The sequence below is a fragment of the Hyalella azteca genome, unplaced genomic scaffold (genome assembly GCF_000764305.2).
Source record: "Hyalella azteca isolate HAZT.00-mixed unplaced genomic scaffold, Hazt_2.0.2 contig16078, whole genome shotgun sequence".
NCBI classification, from domain to species: domain Eukaryota; kingdom Metazoa; phylum Arthropoda; class Malacostraca; order Amphipoda; family Hyalellidae; genus Hyalella; species Hyalella azteca.
Window position 1 is genome coordinate 167,361 of NW_025945905.1, and position 19,190 is coordinate 186,550.

The 19,190-nt window shown below is 39.0% G+C and overlaps 2 protein-coding genes across 2 annotated transcripts; one reads left to right on the forward strand and one right to left on the reverse strand.

Moving 5' to 3' along the window:
* The first annotated feature begins 3,536 nt into the window (after nt 1-3,536).
* LOC108667718 lies at nt 3,537-15,498 on the forward strand. Its single transcript, XM_018154773.2, has 13 exons — nt 3,537-3,786; nt 4,212-4,275; nt 4,839-5,015; nt 5,758-5,867; nt 6,102-7,652; nt 8,085-8,235; nt 8,635-8,716; nt 9,070-9,270; nt 10,394-10,509; nt 11,274-11,373; nt 12,030-12,124; nt 13,635-13,784; nt 14,514-15,498. The coding sequence occupies exons 1-13, from the start codon at nt 3,537-3,539 to the stop codon at nt 14,692-14,694; spliced, it is 3,228 nt and encodes a 1,075-aa protein (XP_018010262.2). The 3' UTR covers nt 14,695-15,498.
* On the reverse strand, nt 15,354-18,743 carry LOC108667720 (TM2 domain-containing protein CG10795). Its single transcript, XM_018154775.2, has 2 exons — nt 18,387-18,743; nt 15,354-17,572 (listed from the first exon to the last, which is right to left on the reverse strand). Exons 1-2 carry the CDS (start codon nt 18,710-18,712, stop codon nt 17,278-17,280), a joined length of 621 nt encoding a protein of 206 aa, XP_018010264.1. The 5' UTR covers nt 18,713-18,743; the 3' UTR covers nt 15,354-17,277.
* Nucleotides 18,744-19,190: the final 447 nt, after the last annotated feature.

The window sequence follows — 19,190 nt, forward strand, 5'->3', positions numbered from 1 at the left end:
CGTTCGAATCTGTTCAGTAGTTTGGAAGAAATTCCTTGATCACTGTGAATTTCAGCCCGCATTGCCATATAATTATGGCAAAAACAATTGAAGGCAAAATTCAAAAAATTTTCACGAGCTTTACATTACCGTTAGGTCCTAATGAATACGTGTATCAAGTTTCATCGAGTTAAGTTCATTAGTTTGAGAGATATTTCTTGATCATTGAATTTGGAAATTGGCTGTGGGACCGGCCGCGAGTCCGGCAGTTAATTTGTCCGAGACGTAAACCCAGGAGAGGTTAAAAAAATATAACTCGGTACTCACTGCAGTGAGTGACAGAAAGCGCATTTTATCGTCCACGAAAACGTGAAGTCACGGACGGACAGACAGGCGGACAGATGGACAGACAGATGGACGGACATGGCGAGCACAATAGTGCATTTTTTCCGTAAATGAGAAAATGCTCTAAAAACAGATCTGGGTGAAAAAATCATTGACGGGAGTTATGTGCTGCACGCGATGTGGACAAATCGTCAAACAAACGTTCGAATTTCTGACTTCGACTTCAGACTGCCGCCCCCTCTTTCGCTCCCCTATCGCCCTCTTCTTCTTTACCGCCCCCAAAAATCTTTCCACCGCCCCTAGGGGGGTGATATCGCCCACTTTGGGAACCACTGTACTAGAGAATTAAACCAATATCTTAACTATGATGATGCCATGCTGGTATCCATGATACTTTGCTAGTCTACTTATAGGACTCAAAATTGAACTTGAGTTGAAGGTGAGTCTAAAGAACTCTCTGCTTTGCCACTATGTCTGACACTGCCACAGTATTGAAAGGAGTGAGTAAAGTATTGATCTAGTAGCAGCCAACTTGGTCCCACTGTCTCAGTCAACTTGTAATTTTTACACTAGCCAACTAGGGTAATTCTTAAACAAATATTTTATTATGTATATTACATCTTTTATTGATTTATCTATTGTCCCAGCCAGGATTGAAATTTTCCTATTTGTTTCTGAAATATTGCAGCTCAAATGTGATAAATTTTTAATACATTTGCAATCTTGTGGCCCGATCTTGCATTTTTGTTGATAGTTGAATTAAATTTTGTTTTGTTGTTGAATTAAATAGGAGGTACCGTAATTCATCTGGCAGAAATCTCATGGTTCCGGAAATGGCAGAAAAGCTCTAGTTTGCAGCCCTAAAGGTAGATGTTTTACATGCTTGGTCCAGGGCTCCAGGCCAGGCTAGCTGTAACTAAATTTGTGAAGCACTGAGCTCATCAATTTACAGCAAGGAAATTGAAAAGAAGTGTGAGCTTTTTAGGCCTAAAAATCCAGATATAAACAGAAATAATTTTGAATAGAAAAATTATTGTTGAATGCTCTGCTAAGCATTTAACATCTAGCTATGTTTTATTCAAAATTTAACACCACAATATTTTCCTTCACTTAGTCACTAGTCAGTCAGTCAGCACTCAGCAATTAGTCTGGCAGTTTGCTAACTGCATGACAACTATTTTTGCATTTTTTTTTCAAAAACAAAATGATTAATACAACTTGCTACGGGTTGCCTGCCTAATACCACCACTGCCCTGGATGTAATGGACAGTGCTGGGCAGCGCTACTTTGAAATGTAGCGCCGCTACTGCTACATGCTCGAAATGTAGCAGCGGCTACTGCTACCGAGCCTACCGCTACACCCATTAGATTGTAGCGAGCGCTACTGCTACAGTAAAATGTAGCGCCGCTACAATGGCCAAAATTATTGGAAATCTCTAAATATTTATTGTTCTGCTATTGGGATTTACTCATAAATATTTAATGTTAATAAACCATTTTCAAAACATATCAATGCAACTTTATTGCACATAACCTAACCGAAGTAGTACGGGTTAGATACAGTAAATAAAAGTTACAGTTATTTTTATGTTTTACCTTCCCTACATGGATGTCTACTTTAATCTACCAATCTCAAAAATTATCCACATATACATATAAAAAATCAGTCTTTTATTTGTATATATATATGGATTATACTTGAAATTGGTAAATTAAAGTAGACATCTATGTAGGGAAGGTGAAACATAAAAATAACTGTAAAAATAACTATAAGCAAACTGGCAAATACCTGTAAGTGGTAACTGGTAACAACTTAACAAATAACAACTAACATGTTGACATTAGTAACAGGCTGAGGTTGACAACATTACACCAAAATCTTTCGTACAGTTTTATTCTGTAATTTATATTGTGTATGTATCATGCTGGTTTTCAAATAATATATAATACTATTAGGTAAAATCAAAAGGCTTTATCTATAAATGTAGCGGTAGCACTGTAGTGGCAAAACCTCGTATCGCTACTTAAATATGAAGCGGGCGCTACCGCTACTGCTACAATTGCTTAAATGTAGCACCGCTACCACTACTGAAAATATAGCGGCCGCTACATGTAGTGCGCTGCTGCCCACCTCTGGTAATGGACCATCATGATTCCTGCCTTCCAGCTTCCGGAACGTAGCCTTCAACACTTCAAGCCGCCTGTATCTAGGCCGTGGGTCAAACCAGCCCTCGGTCGAACGGCCACTTGTCGAAGGAAGGTAAATTTTGGAACAGAACTATGCTATCTGAAACCTAACCTCAGATGCAATGAACGTAAAATTACGTAATTTAACGATGCCTGGAAGTCATATTCGATCCGCGGCCTGGTGGTAAACGGCTGGTGGTGGTCAAGGCCGGAAGAGGACAAAGCCAAGTGGTGCGCGGCTGATTGGTGTAGGTCCGGAGAGATCCAAGGCGTTCAATTCAGGGCTTATTGGTACACAAAATTGGTGGTGCACGGCTGCGCTCTCCTTGCTACATTGCCTTGAATTAGTTGAATATAAAGCAAATGGTTTTTGTTGCTCTTTATAGGGTAAAATTGAAGATATAACTCTAAACATTTTGGGATTTGACCATCAACTTTACATTTTATAAAATACATTCACATCTTGAAAACTGAACTTACAGTTACAAATTTGATGAATTGACAGCACCAAAAAACACAGTTGCAGCTCAGAGAGTCAATCTTTTTCACATTAGATTGCAACTTCAATATTATCAAAAAGCAGTTTGGATTTCTATATTTCTGAATTCTGATCAAACCAAAATACTCAATTTTTGAGTTTGGAGGTACACTATTTCAAATACACTGAAATTATATGATTTTCATGCCATGAGGATGCAGGATTTTTCCAATCTTAACTCAATCTAAAAATATTAGCTCAGACATAAAGAGAAAATACTGGCAACTTCAGTTGCACTTTCTTCGAGAGCCCTATGAGTAAGTAGCTCAGTGAATTAGTAAAATTTTGATTGTATTTGCCGCATTGTAATAATAACATATTTTGGCCTTTATGACAGGGAAGGTGGCCAAACGCAAAGTTTTAGAGATTACTTTCCAATATATATGTGTCCATTCCATTCAGTTTTATGTCTGAACAATTCCTCAACCACTTTCTAATGTTTCAGTAAAAATTTTCTGAACTTGAACATTAGCATTGCTGTTTAGTGATGGCATCAAACACCAGCTATGATGAGGATAAGGAGAATTGGAGGGAAAGAGCTGAGGTGGTCACCAAGCTGTCGCATCATGCTTACCTGGAGTATGCGTCTGAGGTGATAGAGGAAGCTGTCAGGAACGTCACAGTGCTCAGGAACAAGACCAATATACCACAGAGCTCTGTGACTCTGGGCACTCCTCAGCTCAACAAACTGAAACTAGCTCATCTCATGCGAAATCCTGGCATAATGGCAAGCCCAAGTAAGACCTGTACCCTTTGTCACTATGTTGAATGGTATAAAGGTTTAGCATCAAATGGCCATTGAACAGTACTATTTAATGTGCATTGTAAATGAGTTAATGAGGCACATTTCTAGGTTGAATGACATTTTAATCACAAATTAAATTATTATTCAACAGATTTATCATCATAAACCTGTGTAATTGTTTCTGTATGTCAATTTTAAATGGTTTGACATGACATTGACAAACTTTGTGCAATATATATATATATATATATATATATATGTATATATACAATACTGATAATGGTAATAGTGATTGTTGTTGTAATCCATTGTTTTACCTGCCATTAACATGATGCTTATTAATTTGTGTAGTTTTAGAATCAAATTGTCCTTGGCTCTAGCATGTACCAAATTCTCTAAACAGTTCACTTTTTACAGGTGTGACTGACAACTCCTTCTCTTCATGCTTGTCATCTTCACTTGCATCTCCAGTTGCCAACAGGTTGGTTCTTACACATTCAATAACTATACTGCCTAGGTTATGTTAAGTCTCATTTCCATAATCTTGTGTTGTGTAAGTTTCATTTCCTTCAGACCATCTAGAAAGTATACAGCCACTTGTTCTGTTTCTTTTAGGTTGGTCTTGTTTATTCTTTGGGCAGAAGTTTTTTTCCATGCATCACACGTTTAGATAATTGTTATCAGGATTGATTCAATACTTATTGTAGCATACGTTATTGTATCATCAAGGTTACATCATTTTCCTGTAGTGTGTTTCTACCGTGAACATGTGACATTGGTCAGTGATAAATAGCATGGAAATAAAATTTTTGGTAATTATTGCCAAAGTTGCCCCAGATAAGAGTCAATCAAGTTTTACTGGGTAGACTAGAAAGTTTACTTATTAATGAAATTCAGATTTAAATTTGTGTTCTCAATTAATTATCAAATGGTTATTTACACGGTTCCTCCCCACCTGAGATACTTACTTTCCAATTCATATACCGTTTCCACAAGTTACTTTACTCTTTCATAAACCACTCAAATCTGTCAACTCTTTTACAGAAGTTCTACTTTCAACGATTCTCTGCTTAGCAGCTTTGAGAAGATGCACTTGGATGAGACAGTAATTCTCAATGATCCAACACAGCAAGTCTCTACTCCTACGCATGAAGTGGTTACTGAAGAAGATTTCAACAGATCTCTAACTTCAGATCGTACTGACAAAGAATGTCTTCCTAAGTCAGTTTGTCCTGGGTTCAGTGATGATACAAAACTTTTAAATAACTGTCAGACTAAAGAGAGTGAAACATGTATTGAGGAGCAAGATTTTAATTCAATGGCCACTCGAGCCTCACCAAATGAAATTCAAACCAGCAATAAATCCTGTGATAATGTTTCCCTTCCTGAAAACTCTTCTCAAGACTGTTCAGGGAATGTTGAGTGTGCATTTTTTTCATCAAAAAATCTTGACACAACTACAATTGATGATGCATTACCTCACCTTGACCCCAGCCAAAATGAAGAAAATATCCTAGCTATCTCCTCTTCATGTTCACTAGTAAATCAATCTGCAGATACTGCGGTAACAGCATCTTTACCTGAACTACAGGCAGACAATAATTATTGTCTGCCTGAGCAACTTGAACGCATGTCACTGGGTGAGAGTGTATCTGTGATACAAAATGAAGACAAATGTGAACGCCGAGAGCTACTTGAACCTAGTCAAGTGAGTGAAGATAAAGAACTGAAAAGAAAATCTCAAATTTATGACCCTATTGATTTCAGTAAAATGACAGCTGAGCAATCTTTTGCAAGTGAGAGCAGGTCTGAAGTTGAGGACTGCACTGCAGTGGGAATGGAAGTTGCGGTGGATATTGTACCTAACATTGCATTGTTTTCTGATGTAATGAAATCTGATGTTAATGATGCCACTGGAGTCAATGGGTGTAGTGAAAGTGAGAAATCTTTGAGAATGGAGCAGCTTTGTGAAGTGGCGCAACCGTCTGAAGTGGCAGTGCCGTCTGAAGTGGCAGTGCCGTCTGAAGTGGCAGTGCCGTCTGAAGTGGCAGTGCCGTCTGAAGTGGCAGTGCCGTCTGAAGTGACAGTGCCGTCTGAAGTGGCAGTGCCGTCTGAAGTGGCGAAACCGTCTGAAGTGACAGTGCCGTCTGAAGTGGCAGTACTGGCTAAAATGGTGATACCTGAAACTGATAAGCTGCCCGAAGCTGATAAGCTGCCCGAAGCTGATAAGCTGCCCGAAGCTGATAAGCTGCCCGAAGCTGATAAGCTGTCCAAAGCTGATAAGCTGTCCGAAGCTGATAAGCTGAGCCGCCGAAGTTGAGAAGCTCCCGGACGCCGAAGTTGAGAAGCTCCCAGCCGCCGAAGTTGAGAAGCTCCCTGCCGCCGAAGTTGAGAAGCTCCCAGCTGCCGAAGTTGAGAAGCTCCCTGCCGCCGAAGTTGAGAAGCTCCCGGACGCCGAAATTGAGAAGCTCCCTACAGCCAAAGTTGAGAAGCTCCTAGCCGCCGAAGTTGAGAAGCTCCCTACAGCCGAAGTTGAGAAGCTCCCAGCCGCCGAAGTTGAGAAGCTCCCAGCCGCCGAAGTTGAGAAGCTCCCAGCCGCCGAAGTTGAGAAGCTCCCAGCCGCCGAAGTTGAGAAGCTCCCTGCCGCCGAAGTTGAGAAGCTCCCTGCCGCCGAAGTTGAGAAACTTCCTGCCGCCGTATTTGATCAGGCTTGTGCTGAAGTCACACTGCCTGCAACTGAGGAACATTCTACTGAAGAGCCAACTGAAGCAAATAATCTATCAGCAAATGTTGAAGTACTGAAATTAGGTTCAGAAATTGAATGGCAATTTGCAACCGATCACAAAAAGTCAGGATCTATTCCTTGCAGTCATTCATCATCAGAAGATTATCAAGCTAGTGGAGGAACTAAATATACCGGTACAGCGGTTTTATCTCCAGTTCAAGCCACGGTCAAGCCAAAAGTTTCAGATGAACGTAAATCCCTCTCAAGTAATACCATTACCTCCAATTCGGATTCTTTTGTCGACACAAATTGTAACAGGTCACAAATGGGTAATGAATCTATTCTGTCGGGCAAAGGCAATTATTCTGTTGCTGATGCTACATTATGTGAGCTAGAGAACGAGCTTAAATCTGCACTGTTTAATAGAAGAGATAAAACCTTGAAATCTTTTGATGATACAATTACAGTTGGAGAAGACGTTTCTCTCTCAATTCCAGAAAATACTGTGTATAAATCGCCACCACTTCCTGCTATTGCATCAGCTAAAAGCGTGATGAATGAGTTTCGAAACTCGGCAAAGAAAGAAAATCAGGGTCTGGAAAGCTCAATGTCTCACAATGCTGGTTTAAAGGAAGTTGATCTTGACCTCCCTGGTGACACAAGCTGTTGCAGTGAAGTGTTCCAAACGCCCACAGGGCCTGGTAAGCCTAAATATGGCAAAAAACTGATGAAGAACGACGATAAAGTTTGCTCAGATTCGCCTTCCTTCCAAGCCAGTCTCACAAAGAAGAGCATCATCTCTAACTCTCCCGTTGTGCTGGGCAACTTTGCGAAGTCTGGCAGTCTTGACGAGTTCACTTCGACACGTGACGACTTCAGCTCAGAACTGACGCAGGTGTTAATGAAGGAGGAGGAGCGGTGCCACAGCGCCGGCAAAACTGCCTCTGCACGGATGCGGCAGTCGATGACAAGTTTGGAGTTCGATGAGATAACTAACAGTGCCTTAGCCCTGGTCCGGCAAGTCACTCCTGACCGTGTGGGCAGCAGCCGCCGCTTCACTGCTGCCAAAACCCCAACATCCAACAGTAGTGATTCTCCCTCCACTCCCCTTACTTTTACTGACGCATCTAAGTGTGAGTATCGCATTTGACCAGTTCCTGTTATTTAGGTTGTTAATGTTGGAAAGTGATGTAATTAACTTCTTCACTATTGCTTCCCTTACTGCAAAAGCGTGTGTTTTGCTTTTGAAAAGGACATTACAGATTCAATAATATTTGAATCAATGCCGACAGAAGATTGTCATTTACCAGGAAAGCTGATGACAAATTTTATTGGTCTTTACGGAACATGCAAAAGGTTTTTAGTTTTTCCAAGCAAACTTGCACTGGAGAAATATGGAAAAATTTACCTTCCCTTCATATATTTTTCGCTTGACTTATGAAACTTTAGGTGTGATATAATAATGAATAACATCACAGTTTTTATAAATTCTTTCTTAAATGTTATTATGTTGCAGGAACATCGCAAATTACGAATGCACCTCTTATTGGCTTCCCTATTTTCAGTTTTCAACAACCCTCAAGAATTGGATGAGCTGGAATGCCACGGCAGTCAGTCGTCCTACAAGTATAACCTCATCCGCAACTCTCTCTACGTCAAGTTTGACCCTCTAGTGGCCGGCCGGCCATCTCTGGCGCCTCTTCTTCATCAGAACAGGTTTAAATCTTTTCTTAAATGATACCACGATAATGACTTGTTGCAGAATAATGAAGTCTTGTAAATTCCAGCCATATTCAAACAAATGTTTGTTACCTGAAAAACTAGGCCTAAAATATTACATTATTTTAAAAAGAGTTAGAGTTCAGACCAGAAGTTTACTTGGCTTTTATAAGGTCTCTTATTATATTGGATAAATTAATAACTTCATATACAGCAAGTTTTATTTACACAAGTAGGAGAGTTCATTCAAATATTGATATGATATACAGATTATTACATATAAAGATTCCATCGGTCTGTAATCAGATGTCAGAGCTTTGTTTGGTCAAGTATTATGGTAATAGTTTTGGACAGCATGTCATTCTGGATCGTAAAAGAATTCTTCTATACTCACAGGCTCCTGGAAGAGCAAAGTGATGACGAAACGAATGCACGACGCACAAGCGGCCTCATCTCCTTCAGCCCCTCCCCCCAGAAAGTATGTCAGGGTGCACGCAATTAAAGTTTTCTTTGTTTAATTATTGCACGGTAGGTACTTAAGTCTAATTTGTTGATCTGGATCTGTCAGTATGTGCTGATGATTGTGCTAGTTGTTGCTCTTGGGAATGGAAATGTTGTTAGTATCACTTGTAAGGATTTCACAACGAGCGATACCTAAAAAATTTCCCTCAACCTTATTTTTTACCATAAAAAAGACATATTATATTGGTATTAATTTATTGCGGACATAATTTTCTAATGTCTTGTTTTTAGCAAAGGAATTGAGAGACATATTTATTCAATGTGCATATCTCAGCATATTGACCTGCAGTTCTCTTTTTTTTCATTAAGGCTGGTGACACGACGCAGAATCTGCTGGACGTGTCAGTGCTGGACAGCACCGTGTTGGCCTCCCAGGGCGCCGCTGTGCCGGGTGCTGCTCAGCAATCTTTGCTCAGAGAAGACCAGACGCTCACGACCTGCTGCCGCTGCAGCACCGACGAGAACTGGGTCCCCGAGACTGAACTTAAGAACCTAGAACTCGCATTGGAGGTGATGTATTATGAGAACTGCGTCCTTGAGGCTGAACTTACTAACCTAGAAATCGCATTGGGGTGATGTATTATGAGAACTCCGTCCTTGAGGCTGAACTTACTAACCTAGAACTCGCATTGGAGGTGATGGATTATGAGAACTGCGTCCCTGAGGCTGAACTTACTAACCTAGAAATCGCATTGGAGGTGATGTATTATGAGAACTGCGTCCCTGAGGCTGAACTTACTAACCTAGAAATCGCATTGGAGGTGATGTATTATGAGAACTGCGTCCTTGAGCCTGAACTTACTAACCTAGAAATTGCATTGGAGGTGCAGCACTCTGTTCAGGAGATGCACCTGAAATGTTTGACGTTACTTATATCTTTAAAAGTTAAAAAAAACATATTTCCATACGCTCAAACTTGCGTGTTAGCAAAAATAAAATGATCTTGTCAAGTCTTAATTATCGTCGGTCTGGAGCAACTCATTAATTTTTTATTCTTTTTTCATCTCTCCCAGACATCCTGACATTTTTGTCAGGATGTCCGGATGGACATTTTGTTGCGTTGTAAAAAGTTGGCGAATGAATTTATTGGTACTCGTTATTTTTTCATTCCTGAAAATCTTCCTCTGTGCATTCAGTTGTAGCTGTTTTTTTTTTCGAGTAGGACAAAACGGACACGCTTTTCTCACTTGAATCAATTTTTTTTAGGAAGAACATAACGTTCTGAATTAACTGCAAAGCTGCAGAATCTTGTGTATGTTCTCGTGTGTTCTAATGTTCCCAACATGGATAAGCTGGTGCAAAACCCAACAAGTTTTCCAGGATGCCGTAATGAAATACTGAGTGTTACTGGTGAACTGCAATTAAAATACTTGATTCGCTCTTGAAAAAATTAATTTCTCTCAAATCTCAACTCCCTGACCTTATGATATGAGTTAAGGACTTCTTGTCAAAGGTAAAGCTGATGCGCCGCCTTGAATTAAGAGACATATTCAATCCCTGTTACCAAATTAATTAACAGTTGAAGCATGACGGTAACAATTGGATTTATTTTGGTAGTTGAGGTTGCATGACATGGACTTAGTATTAAGATATAAATAGTTTTGCAGTACGTATTAATGTAGGTCTTGTGCAGGCCAAACACCTGCGGAGCCTGCAGCAGTGCGAGAAGCAGGTGGCGGACTACAAGAAACGTCTCGAACAAGAGTCCATTGCTTGCCTCGACCTGCAGGAGAATAAGGCCATGCTTGAGTGAGTCCCTGGTCTGGGCATGATATGAGCCAATACTACCAAAAATAGTTATAAGTTCATAACTGTCAGCCAATCACTGACGGCTTCAAAATCTAAACATGTGCCAATCGCAGATGAGAAATCAGCCACTGTGTGTACTTGGGCAAGTTTTCGGAATACAGCGCTAGGTGTGTCATGAACTCCACTGCAGTCAGTTTGTGCAATGTTTACAACACGAATTAACCAAACGATATTAACATACCTGGTGAAGATTCTTATCAGCAATTTTTGTTTGATTTTGTACACTGTTGTTTTTTTACAACTAGCGAATAGAAGGTACAACACCATGTTGTGATGTGAGATGTGGTGAAATTATTCTCAGCCGTGTCTTGAGCGTGTGAGTTCATTGCATACAAATATTAGTACGATGTAATGACTCCAATGTAAGCTGCACTTAACCATTTTTTAGTTGAAATTATTCTAGCCCTTGATTGTCTGGGGTTGAAATTTGAAATGCTTTAGGTGTATCGGTAGAAATTTCAGTGAGAAAAACAAAATAAAATACTATTTGGATCAATAATAGTCCAACAAATCAGTTGCTTCAGAGTTTACACGTTAGCCTGTAAATTATTGGGTGGCTAAGATCACAAACTAACTCTTGTAATATCAGCCCTTTTCCACTCTTCCATGTTTTTTCATTGTAGCAATAGCGAGTTCAGTTCCCAGAGTGAATGCATAACAAACATTACTCTGGTGCGTTGGGTCCAACTTATCTTGCATTGCAGAGCCACACTGCGGCAGCTGCAAAAGATGATGCTGCAGATCGTCGAACAGAAAAAATTACTTGAGACTGAACACGAGGAGCAGTTGAACCAGCAACGCAAGGTTAGTGGACAGTTCATAACTTCTAACTGGATCTTACGCCCTACAACCTCTCGAGTTGTTCATTTATGAAGTTGAACATGTCTGTTACATTTATATAGTTGTGTTTAACTTGCATGTATTTGTAGAAACTTGCTTGAACTTTGATGCCTGCAGTAAAAGAGGTTCTGTGGATCACCGAGGCATATAGTGGCTTGCCTAGGTTTTATTTAGCTTAATTTCAGTAGTATGTAAAAAAACTTGTGACGTAAAGTGACTTCCTTGATGTGATTATTTCTACACGTTTTTATGGTTTCTTCTACTCCCCTGAAACATCAATTTACAACAGATCACAATGTGGTAATACGAATATTTATGTTACAAATGTTTCAAATTTATTATATGTAATTCCAAAATTGTTTATCCCGGCAGTATATCAACGTACGTGGATTTAAATCTTGTTACCTGTTCTATTTTATGTTCTCTCATTCACAGTCAACAAAATGACTATTAAAGAGTTGTACTGGGTAATATATATCTTCCTTATCATGATAGTATACCCAGTAATTGCAAAACCGAAAACTGTGACGTATTTTTTAAGAAATAGTTGAATATATTTTATTGTTGGTGCACTTGCTCATTTCTTGATGTGAATCACTAAGTCAACCCTTGTCGTGCAGACCCTCACTGGTGAAGTGGAAGCAGCCAAGAAAGATACAGAGAAATTGCAAGTTGAATACCAAACTCTTGAGGCCAATTACTTCGACCTTGTACAGTAAGTTTCTGCTTTTACCATTAAATGGCCACGCCTATAAAGTGATAATTTGTGTCTTCTTGTGTTCGCCAGTTTTTGAGCTGAAATGCTATTGGTATAAAAAATTAATCTTCAGAAAAGTAAGTATGGTGCTTCTTAGTCCAGTCATCAGGATATTATCTGGCGACGTCTGTTCGATGCTGCGTATTTAAACGATATAAGTTTAATTCCATGATCAAATGGACTAATCAAATGTTCATTATTGCTTTATGTAATTTGAAGTTCATGCTTGTTTTTATTGTGGCTGTAATGTTTGACGGGTCATGCATATGATATAATATGGAGAGAGCAATTACTCCTTTTTAGTCTGCTTGCCTTACAAGTTTTTAAATTTTTTATTTATCACTTGTTTGCCACCGGCAACTCGCAGTACCATGCCTCAAGATATCAGTAGCATTGACGACGGTTAATATATCCTTGAACATGTGTGATGCATTACATTTTTTTAATATCAGTTGAGCATATACAGTAGGGGGAAATAAATATTCGTACACTTGAAAAATCGTATTTTAATGTATGTAAGTACACAAACTTAACAGGAGAAGTGATTTATATTATGTATAGAGGCGCATTGTATTCAAAAATAGCATCAATAGAAATTAAATCTCAATGCAACAAAAATTAATGCAACATGTTAACTTCTTCGGGTCAAAAAAGTATTCGTACAGAACAACTTTTGACTAATATTTCACACCAGAACATTCCAGAATGTACTAGAAACATGTAGCACGTTCCAGTAATGTAATCAGTAACCATAGTTAACGTATTTTGCAACTACCAGATCAATCTGCAACTGCCCGTAGTACAAGAAGGTCTCAAAAATTGCTAAAGGTAAAGAACTAACAAGTTCCCAAAAATAACTAATTCTATCGCGTTTGAAGAAAGGAGAAAGTTATAGGAAGATTGCTAGCCACTTGCATGTTCCTTTTAGTACAGTTGCTTCGTTCATTGGACGCTTCAAGACCCGTGACAGCGTTGAAAACCAAAGACGATCAGGTGCTCCTAGGAAGATTTCTGCGCGATCTGCTAGATTATTGGGACGAAAAATCCAAGAAAATCCACAGATTACTCGAGGAGAGTTGCAAAGTCACCTGAGTGCCTCAGGAATTCAAGTAACCAAACGAACGATAAACAATGAACTTCACAGAAACGAATTAAAATCACGCACCCCAAGAAAGACTAAAATAATGCGGATTTATTGTTTTGTACGAATACTTTTTTCACCCGAAAAGTGAACATGTTGCATTGTTTTTTGTTGCATTGAGATTTAATTTCTTTTGATAGTATTTTTGAATACTATGCGTCTCTATGCATAATTTAAATCACTTTTCCTGTTAGGTTTGTGTACTTACATACATTAAAATACGTTTTTTCAAGTGTACGAATATTTATTTCCCCCCACTGTATGCAGGATATAGAGTAGTCAGTGGGCACTGAATCATAGACTTGAAATTTTACCATGTGTTTACAGGAAGTATCAACGCCTGCGCGAAGCAACCGCCACGCTGCGTGAGAACGAGACGCAGCTCAAAACTCGCGTCGAGGAACTGCACACCAAACTTCGCAATAAGAATGAGCAAGTCAAGGAGCTGCTCGTCGTCATCGAGGGAAAGTTCAAAAAGTTAGTTTCTGCTCATAATTTAATACGTATCTTGCTTGCATATTGCTACTGCTCTGATTGTTCATGAAAAACATTTTATACTCCACCAATGCCCGCTATTCTCTATGGAATCGAGTGAGTTGTACGTTTATTGTGGAGTATATTCTTATAGATTCATAATTTACGATGTTGGGGAAGAAATTCTGCATTCATTCAGTTAACTGTCTTCTCACTGCTTGTGACTGTGAACTAAAGATTGTTGTCAGCTCCCACAAGTGCGACCAAAATTTAATAATGATGCGAGTTAACTACGGACCAATTTTGAAATAAACGGTTAATGATTTGCCTATTGCTTTGCCTTGTATGTGCCATGTGATATTTTACTGAACTTGATCGTGCATTTATTGTTAAGTTTTCATTCATGCATCATCTATGGTTATATATTGTTCTAAATTATCATTGGCTGTTATTGACAATAGCATGAAAGTTTTTTCTTGACTCTTCGTTACTCGTTGGTGGATCGTGACTTACTATGTTAGACTGGTACTAACAATTGCCAGCTATAACTACCCAAGCGGCAGTGACAAACTAGTCAGCTGTCAATGGCCATTCCATGTGCAAGCTGATTGACTATTCCACCCGCAAGCTTTCCGTAGCTATTACACCCGGATGCTATCGACGGCTATTCCATACACTAAAGGGTGTTAAAAACCACACACACAAGATATTCATAACCGCCTTCACCCGCAGGGCTGAGGAAGAAGCTGCCGAGGAGCGACAGAAGCACGAGCAAGAGAAGCACAAGATGGTGGTGCTGCTGAAGCGCGCTGAGCTGCGCATCACCTCGCTGCAGGACGCTCTTACCCAGCAGCAAACTGAGAACAAGCAGCTGCATGGCCTGCTAGACCAGCTTGCAAACGCTAAAACCTGAATTTAAGCCCGCAAGGCAAACTTCCGAAGGCCTATCTGTTGAAGTTCTGCTTCCAGTCGTCTTTCCTTGTCGTTTTACGGTTTTTCTTACTTGGTAAAGCATCTTACTTACTTCTTATTTCAAGATAAACTTTATGGTGTCCGTTCTTATATGTGTAGTTATAAGGTAGAAACCCAAATAAACTTTGGTTCTGATAGGAGGGTTTTGCAGCAAATATTTTATGTTGCATTTATCATATACGTAACTTTAGCAGCAAGTGGAAGAGTATTATAACTAATTTGTGGGCAATGATCGCACTTACACAGGAACTTTAGTCATTCTTGTCTCCTGGGCTATTTTAGGCTTAGGATCAGACTTGGGTTTTTAAAGCTTTTTTTCACTGTCAATGAGATTTAAGAACTCGAGCTATCGGGGAAAATTTGAAGCTAGAATGTAGTTGCAGTAATACACATGGAAAATGACTCTTATTCAAGAAACGGGTGAGCCAAGGCCGAGTAGGCAACTGTGCTGAAATTCTTTGTGCTTTGACTGACGCTACAGCTTCATAGCTGTTCATGACGTCTGAATGCTATCATACTGAAATTTGTTGACGTTTGATGCATTTGCTCCCACTCTTCCTATCGTCTGTGAATTCGTTCAAGGTTAGTCAAATATCAGAATTGTATATAATATGCATACTATTACTCAGTAAATCTTCCAGTTCTTGATTGAAGTGCACATTTTATATGAAATAGGTTAGCAACTGAGATAAAAAAAACTAATAAAGTACAGTTAAAAACACGGTAAGACTTATTTTTATCGGAATCGTCTTTATTTATCATTGGGCAGACGTGGAGCATTTGGATTAGTCGGCATGGCCTCATGGTCATCTTAACCACTAACAACATGCATGAAAATTTTTGTTCGATTATTGCTTGTCACAAATCTGATCTCATTTGCATACACCCAAGACTTACAAACTACGGATAGACAAAAGGCTGAATTGTACCTATTTCAGATTCGCGCTTATTTTGATAGATGGCGCATCTAATCCAATGCTTCGATTTTGAAAATTCTCTATCAAATCCGCATCCACTCAATACCGTTCAGAAGAAAGCAATCGAATGACATAACGAATTTCTATGACTAGGAGCTGCTCAGCTGTTTGGTAGTCGCTTCAAACAAAAACTTTTAATTGACTATGAAAATCCTTGATACCGACAAGATATTTTGGAAACCATTTCCCTAAGTTTCTGGCACGGCAAGTTCATATTTTGCGCCCTCTAACTTTCAGCTGATAATAGTTACCTACTAAGGTTCGCGCCCGCCGAAGGTTGCTTGAGCCTGTGTGTCTCCCATTCCGCGGCGCCAACGAACAAGGAATATCATTTACAACATCCACGTCAGCCAAAGAACGCTGCCGGACACTACAATACTTTACTTGATTCAAATGACTGTTTTTCAGGGAGGGGCTAAAACGAGTGTCGTGGAAATCAATTGGAAGATTACAAAATTCTCTATATGAATTACTGAACGCTTTTGGTGATAGGGAGAAGAATAGCGCTAAAGGCCGCAGTTGACATAAAAAATGCCCGAGGTGGTCGTAATTTGCAAGACGACTTGATTTAAAGTGTGATTTTTAGTTTGGGCAGGAAAAAAAAAGAATGGTCGTTAGTTCCAGCTGCAATTCACGACCATGATTCCAGCCCATGGGTGACATGTAACAAGACGTTTTCGTGCAGCAAAGCCTTAAAACGGATTTGAAGAAATAGATAAGCATGATTGTAGCAGTTCACGTCAAATAAGAAAATAAACTTCCATTTTTTCTAACCTCGCTTTTACGACTGCTGGAAATATTTGCCCTGAAATGTATCACATTGAAAAGTAATCTTCAGAATATTCACTAAATAACTATTCAATAAAACTTCCAGTCAGCAGGCAAACAACTATTCGAAATAGGGAGGTGGAATTATTGGATTGAATCCCACATACATCCTCATATTCTTAATTAAATTTTTCTGGTGATAAATAATATTGCAGATACAATTCTATGTTGTATCGGTTCTTTATAAAGTTATACAATACTGAGTTTCATTCGATGTAAACATATCTAATGTATTTACAATTTATGTATGATCATGATATGTACAATAAATAGGATACTACCACAGAAGCGTTGAAATAAATAGGTTATTCGGTTCAATGTAGAGCTTAAGTAGTATCCAACAGTCTCAGTTAGTAAAAAGTGGGGCACCCGACTCGCGTGACTGACGAGCAGAATCGTGGGTGCATTTGGTATCATCCAAAACATGCGTGAGTGCATTGGTGGCTGCATCAAGTTATCATATAATTTCAATGGTGAAAGGCAGCACTGTGCCGCATTACGTTGGTACCCAATATGTAACGTGCAATCATTTAAATAATGTAATAAAGCACTCATAGAATGGCACAACTCTTGGATACAAGAGACATTCTGATGCAGTTGAGTACTAGGTAACATCACAACGCATCAGAGTACAAACATGATATCTAATGATAAAGTAAAAAATGAGTGACTTCTCATAAAACGACATTATAACTAGGCGCAATGGGGCAATATCCCTCTCATGATGCAACAAGCCAATCAGGCTGTGGCATGAGGTATGTGTCATTGTCACGAGTCACCACGGAGATTGCAGGGCCGTAGTAGCTGATAACGTAGTGAGACCCATCTGCTGGTCCGATGGTCTGCGTGGCTATCAGCACGATGTCGATCAGCTGGCCCAGGAAGAAGAAGCCCAGTGTGCTTAGCTTTGCCAGACCTATTGCAGGGTAACCAAGGTAGAACCGATCCAGCCCAAACATTCCAAGAAATATGGAGAGCAGCAGGGCAGTCTCATAATTGTGGCCACTAGTGGGTCTGCACACAAAATTTTCAAGCGAGTCAATCTTGAATTAGATCACATGAGCATTAGAGTGTTAAGGATAGCCACATCAAGACAGTCAATTTGAATTAATGCTGGAATATGTCCCAGCATTAGTATATTTGCATGAAGTACAGTATCAATTCCATGAATCCATTTGAAGCACTTCAGCATTAAAACAGTTAAACAGATATGCAAATTATGAAACAATTAAAACAAAATGACGTGTAGGTTTAAATAAACTTGATGCTGGTAGTGATTTTATGAAGGTATTTATTGCTGCCTCAAATGAAGTTATAAGAATTACTACTGATAAAGTAAAATATGATGAGGTTAATATTTTATACTATTACAGTTGAACTACAGATAGAATCATATATGAATCATTAATAAAAAATATCCTGCAAAATTTGTTTAGCTAGATGTTACTCTATTTTATTATGAACTTTATGCACATAAACCCAAACTATGTAACACTTCAGTAAGGAATAATGAATATCTGTCAGCAATTGAGAGAGCACAGCTTTCGTATTTAATTGAATAATTCATTGGTTATTAATAAAATGAATGATTTTGAAAATTGAAGAGAGGGATGAGTGAAATTAATTTCACTGGCAAGCATATGAAAGCAAATCCATGTAATTTGATCAAATAATGGGCAGGCAAACATCAAATAATGGGCAGGCATGAAAACCAATTAATTGAGACTGCTGAGTATCATCATACAATTATTGTAGTAACTTAACACACATTATTGCTACAAACTGCAAAGGCATTATTTATTACATGGTGTAAGTTCATGAAACATACCGACAGGGTGTGGTGCTGGTAAAGGTAGAGTTGCCTGTCTCGCTGCAGATAATTCCAGGAGCGCTCTGACACGTAATGTTAGCATAGTGTAGCTGATGATGACAGTTCTTGGGTTGTTGTGTGTTTGGGTCTATGTTGAAGTCTAAACATAAATACTGGCCAGGTCTCAGTTTGGAACAGTCAGTTCTATACTCCAAATTAGTCTGAGATCCTCCAGACTCATCTCGCTTCTCACTGGCAGCCTCACTTGCAACACCAACAACGAGTCCAATATGAAACAAAATTACTAAACTCAAATATGCTTGCTTGAATAAAACTAGAGTCATGCTTGATAACGAAATTATTTGGGAAAAGCCTGAAAAAGAGATGTAGATGTGTTTACCAAATTAATTTATGAAAAATATCTCTTAAATATGCATGCAATGCATGCATAGTATGCATAAAACAGTTCTTAAATAAGGACTGTCATGATTTTTGAAAATTGCAGGCATAAGTGCCTGCAATTTCTTCACAAGTGCCTGCAAATTTCTTCATTTTTGCATAACAAATTAGGCAAGGGCCATTGAAATGGTTGAAATTGTTTGCAAGCATGGAAGTTTTTGTATCATTCACCTTATTTCACAACCACAAGCAGCTTTTGTCAAATTTTTAATCTTGGTCATAGTTTTACTTGGTTGGCAAATATTGAAAAGACTCGTAGGGTAAACGCGGTATATTCCGACATCGTAGGTAATTCCGTCACTTCTCTAGTTTTTCCTTTATATTAAGCTTTGTTTTAGTTCCATGCGTTTTTTTAATAAATAT